At 39.0% G+C, this 8,769-nt stretch overlaps 1 protein-coding gene across 1 annotated transcript; it reads right to left on the reverse strand.

Annotated features, from left to right (window-relative positions):
• Positions 1 to 428: 428 nt before the first annotated feature.
• LOC134286973 (uncharacterized protein K02A2.6-like) lies at positions 429 to 8,222 on the reverse strand. The gene is made up of 3 exons (XM_062848691.1): positions 8,196 to 8,222; positions 2,725 to 4,155; positions 429 to 2,675 (listed from the first exon to the last, which is right to left on the reverse strand). The coding sequence occupies exons 1-3, from the start codon at positions 8,220 to 8,222 to the stop codon at positions 429 to 431; spliced, it is 3,705 nt and encodes a 1,234-aa protein (XP_062704675.1).
• Positions 8,223 to 8,769: the final 547 nt, after the last annotated feature.

Consider the following 8,769-nt stretch of genomic DNA (forward strand, 5'->3'; position numbering starts at 1 on the left):
TTAATTGTGTTTCTCGGAACCGTACAAATTGTAGCCTTTGGTTGTACCACTCGAGTTTGTTCTCAGGCTTTCTACCACTTGGCATTGTTGATGACGAGAGCGGAAGTTAGTGCCTTGTGTATCGTTGTATATTGCAACCTAATAGAAGCTATTGTGATGTTGCAATGTAATTGTAATTACGAGTCTCTGGGGTGTGGCATGAAGTAGCATAAATAGAGGGTGTTCTGTATTGGAACAATTAAGAAAACGTCCTTTTTCTATGACGGTAAAATACAGAATGGTTCTTTATTTCTAATCAACAAGTTTAGTAACTAAGCAGAAGGTTGCCACCCGATAGGTCCACGGCTTGCCGCGTTGCGTTGGTATCGCTGAGAGCCACGTGTGTTGGTAGCGCTGAGAACCACGCGACAGCACATCTCCCCCGTAAGCTAGAACCGGTCTGGAGCGCGAACCATTCGGTTGCTTCTTGAAACGTATATTCCATCATCACGATAGTAGCCGCGTTGTTGTTGAACTGAAACGGAATCATCGAATGCATCATCTTCTGCCGATTGATATTCATCGTCCGGAACAGGCTCATGATCATCATCTGCAACCGGATCTCTTCCCCCGCTGTTATCGTCCTCATAATCGTCATAATCGTATTTCAGCAGTTGATGGGTTCTTCGTGTAATCGTACCCAGCTCAGCAGCAGCACACTCGTAAATATTTTGGCTTTTCCTTCTTGAAATCGTCGCTTTAATCCATCGCTGTCTGTCAGGATCTCGATAGTCCCTCGCATAAACCGATTCGCCAACAGCAAAACAGGTATCTTTCTTGTTTTCGTTATGCTTCCATGTCTTCACAGCATGTTTCACAACGTTGTCCTTTCGCAAGGTATCAAATCTAGTCCTCATTTCACGTCCAAACATTAGTTTGAATGGGGTCTCGTTCGTTGTACAATGCGGCGTCGCTCGATACATTTGAAGATAATGGTTCATCATTGAAGAAAGTGACTTACCACGGCTATTACTATCAGTTAGCATCTTTTTCAAAGCATACTTGAAAGTCTTCACCGCATTTTCAGCCGCACCATTTGAACAGGGACTGTAAGGTGCTGAAGTCAGATGTCGTATTCCTTTCTCCTTGCAAAATTCTTGAAATTCGGCCGCAGTAAACGATCTTCCATTATCCGACACCAGAACATCGCAATTTCCGAATCGTCCAAAACAATCCTCCAGCTTCTCAATGGTCTCTTTAGTCGTCAACGAACTCACCAAATAAACTTCCACCCATTTGGAGTAGCTATCCGTTATGATCAGGAAGTTCTTATTCTTCAAAAACAGATGATCTATATGAACTCGCTCGAATGGCCGGGAACATAGCTTCCATGGAGAAATCGGCACATTCCCCGATTCAGGCCGGAACTGGATACATTGTTCACATCGCTTACCCAAGTCTTCAATATCCTTGTCGATGTTAGGCCACCAGAAATAATTCCTCGCCAACGACTTCATTTTGACGATCCCCATATGCGTTGAGTGCAATTCTTGAAGCAGGAACGTCCGAAGTTTCGCAGGTGCCACGATACGGTAACCCCACATCACTTCCTCTTCCACGATTAGCTCTGTTCTGCGGACGAAGAACTTCTTCAACTCTGGGTCTTGTACATTGGTTGGCCATCCAGTCTTGACGTAGTTCACAACACGACTCAGGGCAGGATCTCGTCGAGTTTCAACAATTAACTGCTTCCGTTCTACCAATGATCTTGTTTCATATTCTATGAACTGCAGGTACATCGCTTCTTCATCATTAATATCGTCGTCTTCACAGCACAACACCGGAGATCTTGATAGAAAATCAGCCACCTTGTTGCTGACTCCTTTGATGTATTTGATCTCGTAATCATAATTGGCCAGGAACACTGCCCAGCGCTGCAGCTTGCCGAACACCATATCCGGAATGCCTTTTCGTCCAAAAAGTGATACTAATGGTTGATGATCGGTCCAAATCGTAAAATTTCGTCCAAGTAGATAACCGCTCAATCTTCGAACAGCGTAATACACAGCCAAAGCTTCCATATCCAGCGGAGAGTATTCCTTCTCGTGGTTTTTCAGTACTCTTGAAATAAAAGTCACTGGTCTTTGATTTCCATCTGGACACACTTGAAACAGCGCAGCACCAATGCCTTTGCCAGAAGCATCCGTAACCAATACTACCGGCCAATCAGGATTGTATGGAATCAACACGTTGTCCGAGCAAATCTTCAGCTTGATATCCTGGAACGCAGCCTCGCAGTCGGAAGTCCATTCATAGTTCACATCCTTCTTCAACAGCCGGTACAATGGGCTAAGTGTAGCTGATACGTTCGGAATGAACTTCGAGTAGTACGTAACCATTCCAAGAAATTCTCGTAATAGTTTCACGTTTGCTGGCCTCGCAACATCCATAATCGCTCGAACTTTCTCCGGATCTTTGTGAAGACCGTCTCCATCCACGATGTGTCCCAAAAATTGGAGTCGTTGCTTGAAAAATTCACATTTACCTTTGTTGAGCCGGAATCCAGCATCCCAAAGCTTCTCTAATACTCTCGACAGATTGTTAAGGTGTTCCTCGATAGTTGCTCCGGTCACTAGCACATCATCCAGAAAGTTGACACATCCAGGGCAAATCTTGCAACAGCTTCTCCAGAATCTCTTGAAAAATAGCACAAGCAGGTTTTGTTCCAAACGGCAATCTGTTCACATAGTAGATTCCTTTATGCGTGCTCCAAGCCAACATCTTCTTCGATTCTTCGTCAAGCAAAAGTTGATTGTATGCTGATTTCAGGTCGAGCTTTGAAAAGAACTTTCCTCCATTGAGTTTGGCAAAAATGTCTTCGGCCACAGGCATAGGGTAACGTTTGTCTTCCAGAAACGGATTCACTGTTACACGGTAATCAGCACACAACCGGATCGAATTGTCCTTCTTCAATACCGGAACCAAAGGCGTTCCCCAATCAGCATTCTCAGCTTTCGAAATGATACCGGTTTTTTCGAGCTTTTCCAGTTCTTCTTCAACTTTTGGTTGGAACGAAATCGGAATTTTCCTTGGCTTCACAAACTTCGGAACGGCATCTGGCTTTAGCTGCAGACTAACTTTCGAATACTTGTAGCAGCCCAAAGAATCGTCAAACAAGTCTTCATAACGATTCAGCACTGGTTTCAGCCGCTCTTCCAAATTCTCCGTTTGTTCAGCATCGATTTTGTTAAATTTGATTTTCAGTAACTCACCAATGAAATCTCTTCCGATCAGAGGGTTCCTTCCGCCTTCAACCACCACAACTTGACCAACCGCTTGTACGCCTTGATACTTCAATACTGCATCGAATGCTCCTCTTGGTGTAGCTTCGCCGCCAGTATAGAATACCAGCTTTCCTTGGAACGGGTGTAGGGGAAATTCTCCGAACTGAGACTCATAAAATTCCTCCGAGATAACGGTAATTGGTGATCCAGTGTCCACCTCAAACTTCGTGTTCCTTCCATTCACGCTAATACTCACGCAATAAGGGTCACTGTACGCCATGTTGTTGATTTCCAAATGGTTCACGGTTTTATCCTTTCGTCCGAGGTTTTCCTTCGTCTTCCTTGGACAGACCACGGCGATATGTCCCTTTTCTTTGCAGATCTTGCAGACATAACTTCGATACTGACAGCTGCGGAAATCATGATTGGCTTTACCGCAGGCGTAACACGTAGCAGATCCAGTTTTCTTGAACGATTTCGGAACATAATTGGGCTTCTTCTCAACGATCTTGTTCACCTCCAGGACCGCTCGATTCTTCAATGTAGCTTCACGTTTCGACGCTATTTTGAGCAAATCCTCCAACGAAACCGCGTCATCCTCTTCGCACAATCTTTCAAAAATCGGTCCAGGTCGAAGTCCCGTGACAAAAATGTCCTTCAAAGCGTGACCCAAATGTTCACCGAATTCACAGTTCAGCGACAGCCTCTTCAACCGCACATGCCATTCCAAAACGCTCTCGTCAGGTTCTTGCCGCGCCCGGTAAAACAAAGCTCTCTCCCGATAGGTAACAACCGTCGCACAAAATCTTCCTTTCAGCAATCCACACAGCTCGTCGTACGTCTTGGTGTTTGGTTTGGCAGGGTAACAAATATTCTTCACCGTCTGGTATACCTCAAGCGAAATCGATGTTAGGAGTACAGCGGATTTACGCTCCTCTTCCAAGTCAACCGCAACGAAGTACTGCTCCAAACGTTCCTGCTACATCTCCCATTGATCTCCCAGGGCAAATCTTGGCGGACCGTAACCTTCCATCTTCATAATACGTAGGTTTGAACTCCTTTCGTCGCCAATTGTTCTGTATTGGAACAATTAAGAAAACGTCCTTTTTCTATGACGGTAAAATACAGAATGGTTCTTTATTTCTAATCAACAAGTTTAGTAACTAAGCAGAAGGTTGCCACCCGATAGGTCCACGGCTTGCCGCGTTGCGTTGGTATCGCTGAGAGCCACGTGTGTTGGTAGCGCTGAGAACCACGCGACAGCACAGAGGGGAAGGGAACCCATCTTAAGCAAAGTGCTCCTATTTCCAATCTATCTAAAACGAAGCTAGTAAGTGCTATTTGATTTATTTTTTTGTTAGGAATACACTTAGTAGCCAAAAAATAAAGCCGAGCTGATTTTTTCTCTCAAAATGCGTCATGTTCAATCTACTGCAACTTTGGCAATTATCAATATTTTTGGCTGAAAATTTTACCACTTCATCATCAATATATTGATAATGTATGGTCAAAATTTCAAATTGATAGAAATTATATATTTTGAGTTTTAACAATTTATATGAAAAAAATCCAGTTTTGGACATACTTTTTTCAAAAATCCGTATTTTAGTGAAAAAATTAAGTAGCTTCATGAAAATGTCACTTCAGCGTCAGTAAATGTAGGAAATGTTATGGTCAAAATTTGAAATGTTTTCATCTAGCGGCTTGGGCCACAGAAATCGTCAAAGTTGAAGTACCAATGTGGATGCCTACATTTTTCACTCCATATTGACCATGCTGAAACACCGGTGCAGAAAAAAAGCCGAGGACAATCTGTTCCATTAATGTTTTGATCTAAGTTTTATCAAACAATCCATCTTGTATGACATATTTTTATGAATTTTCGTGTAGTCTGCTAGTTATCTATGACATTCTACACGTAACACATAGTGCGTTACGCGTTTCACGTGATGCGTTACAAACATACATATGTTAGTGAATATACAAATAGTTTGTATAATTTACAAATTTTGGTTACTGTTTGGTTACGTTATTATAAGCAAATAAGTTGAGGGGTATAATTTAGAACCACAAAGTATGATATAGTATGGCATGTAACGTCACAAGTTTGCTTATGGTAAGGTTTTTACAGTAGCCAAAATTTGTAAATTATACAAACTACTTGTATATTCACCAACATATGTATGTTTGTAACGCATCACGTGTAACGCGTAACGCACTATGTGTTACGTGTAGAATGTCATAGATAACTAGCAGATCATACGAAAATTTATAAAAATATGTCATTCAAGATGGATTGTTTGTTGAAACTTAGATCTAAACATTAATGGAACGAATTGTCCTCGGCTTTTTTTCTGCACCGGTGTTTCAGCATAGTCAATATGGAGTGAAAACTGTAGGCACCCTCGTTGGTACTTCAACTTTGACGATTTCTGTGGTCTAAACCGCTGGATGAAAATATTTCAAATTTTGACCACAACTTTTCCTATATTTACTGACGCTGCAGTGAAATTTTCATGAAGCTACTTAAATTTTTCACTAAAATACGGATTTTGGAAAAAAGTATGTCCAATCATGGATTTTTTCATATAAATTATTATAACTCAAAATATATAATTTCTATCAATTTGAAATTTTGACCACACATTATCAATATATTGATGATGAAGTGGTAAAATTTTCAGTCAAAAATATTGATAATTGCCATAGTTGCAGCAGATTGAACATGACGGATTTTGGGAGAAAAATTCATCTCGGCTTTTTTTTGCTACTGAGTGTAGATTGCACAATAACAAAAAGAATGGACATAATCGGTGTCTAAATTGTCTGTGTTTGAAGTAGGATGAACATAGGGCCATATGATGAAGAAGGGTACACATACCCTAGAATTCGAATTTGGTACCTATTAATTAGTTTGCTTCCTAGGGCTGATACCATTTATTTAGTTCTATGACAAATTATGCGTCTTAGTACTGACATTTTTGTTTTTATTTGTTTCCTGTGCACGGTAGTAGAAGAATATCCAGTGAATACCTAGATCAAGCCATAATATAGACATTCGTTTAGCCGAGGCCAAAAAATTTTCAAAAAAGTGTCAGGAAACTCGTACAAAAGATTTTATGATAAAACTTTTTTATCGTAATGATAGTATATCCAGTACTGTTTTATAAAAATGTGATACATCACACTTACATGTACACTGAAACAAAAACGAGGGTAAAAACCCTTCAAATGTCATTTTTTACCTAGACATTCGTTTAGCCGAGGTAAATGAAAAATTTATTTCAATAAATTTTTTGCAATTCGTGAGTATATTTCGAGGATATACCCCAAGGCATTCAATTTAGGACGTGTTCGCAAGATAATTGACCTTAAAAGTTTATTTATTTGTGAAATTCAGAGAAATGTTATAAAAAAATGTCCCTATAAGGAGAAGCGATGATAAACAAATTTATTTAAGAAAAATGATTTCTGCAAACATTCAAACGTAAGCTAGATTAGCAGTTTTGAAAATATGGCACAGAATTATTGTTAGTAATGTTCAAATGATTGCATAAAATGTCATGAAAAAAATAAGTATATTTGTTTTTGGTTGGTTAAACCTTAAAATGGGATTGATAAAAGCTAAAATAATTAGTTCTGCGTTGAAATAAAGACGTGCCTTGATGCCTGTGGAGTATACCTGTTTGATACTAGCATTACTAAATGAGTTAGAAGACTACTAAGTGAAAGAACTGCAAGAAGTTTAAGATTTTTTGTACCCTGTTTATTTAATAGCAGATGCTCATACAAAAATGCAAGACATGGTCAAACAATTGGCTTATTTCATTCAATCTGAAGAAATATATTAGAAATGACACACAACTTAGAAGCACATTCATTTTTAACATGATTTATTTGAAATGAACGTCTAACATATAAAACAAGTAGTATATGCTAGAAATTTGAATACTTTCGGTGCCATTTCTCGAATTGTGAGCCATCCAATGTATTTAATTTCAGCCAGAATACAGTCTAGAAGATATTGGGAGCTATTAGAAGACGTAATAGTAGTAAACGCTGTGATTCATGCAGGTGAAACCATCATATTCCATCAAAACAATACTTAAATACGTGATCTTTTTATGGTTTACATTATTTTTTTCTGTTAAAAACATTGTTTTCCGTAAATTTTTAACCTGCACTCGACATGAAACTTTAATTAGATTCTTGTGAAACACTTCCGATAAAAAAAAACTACATCAAATTTCAATTTGGCAACATTTACAATATTATGACATATTTATATGAGATGCATGCAAAATTAATATGGCAACACTTCCAAAAACGATCTCATTCATGATCTACAAGTCGATCTATAATGAAGGTCACCATACAAAATGATTTTGTTGGATATTTTTTGAAATTTGTTAGTTTTTATTATGGAATTCTAAAAATTGTACAATTCGGCTAAAAGAATGTCTAGGCAAAAAATTACATTTGAAGGGTTTTTACCCTTGTTTTTGTTTCAGTGTATATGAAAGTGTGATTTATCACATTTTTTTAAAACAGTACTAGATATACTATCACTACGATAAAAAAGTTTTATCATAAAATCTTTTGTAAGAATTTCCTGATACTTTTTCGAAAATCTTTTGGCCTTGGCTAAACGAATGTCTATCACTGTATTTCCCATTGAATTCGGTTTCCCTTAAATGCCGTTTTCTAAGAGAAATAGAACTGTTCGAAATCAGACCACCCTAATCAAACCTTTTTTTTCACAGCAGCACTTGGTTATCAGTGTGACATCTTGAAACTGTATTTAAATGATAGCAACAATATAAACATTTAGTGAATATTGGGTTCTTTTTCAGTTTATTTCTGATCATCGCTATCTTGTTTGTGTTTTTATTTACCTTCTACTTCTAATTCTCCCAACCCATAACAACATACCTGCTGACCAGGGATGCCAGGTGACATTTTCAAATGTTTTCTCAAGGCACGCTAAAATGTCTTTACATGTCTTCACATGGGGTGTTTAGTATAAAATTAATGTTAAAAATCAAAATTTATATTGTGTTCTCACTTAGCTTTCTTAGATCCATGGAGATCCTCCAGGAAGTCCCCGGAAACTCTTACAGAAGTTCCTTGGGATATTTTCCGAAAGTTTATTGCGAGTTTCTTCAGAATCTCATCGGGAATCCCTTCATGAATTCCTTGAAAACTTTGTCGGGAAATCCTCCTGTAGATCCTCGGTAATTCCTCCAAGAGTTGCTCGGGATTTCCTCTATAAGTTTGGCAAGAATTCCTTCAGAAGTTTTCCGAAAATTCTTTCAGGAGCTCCTCAGCATTTTTTTCCAGAAGCTCCTTGGAAATTCCTCAAGAAATTCCTTGGGAATTCTTCCACGAGTTCCTCGGAAATTCCTACAGGAGTTTTCCGGTATTTCCTCCAGGACTTCATCGGGAACTCCTCTGGGAGATCGTCAGGAATTCCTGCAGCAGTTCCTCGGAAATTCTTCCAGGAGTT

Source organism: Aedes albopictus, chromosome 2 (assembly GCF_035046485.1).
Source record: "Aedes albopictus strain Foshan chromosome 2, AalbF5, whole genome shotgun sequence".
In the NCBI taxonomy this organism is placed as follows: domain Eukaryota; kingdom Metazoa; phylum Arthropoda; class Insecta; order Diptera; family Culicidae; genus Aedes; species Aedes albopictus.

Coding starts and splice junctions, on each gene's coding strand:
- LOC134286973 (XM_062848691.1), bottom strand. CDS start 8,222: ATGTCACCTGGCATCCCTGGTCAGCAG. Junction 4,156..8,195: donor CTGGCATCCCTGGTCAGCAG/GTATGTTGTTAT, acceptor ATTTCGCTTGAG/GTATACCAGACGGTGAAGAA. Junction 2,676..2,724: donor CGCATAAAGGAATCTACTAT/GTGAACAGATTG, acceptor CTATTTTTCAAG/AGATTCTGGAGAAGCTGTTG.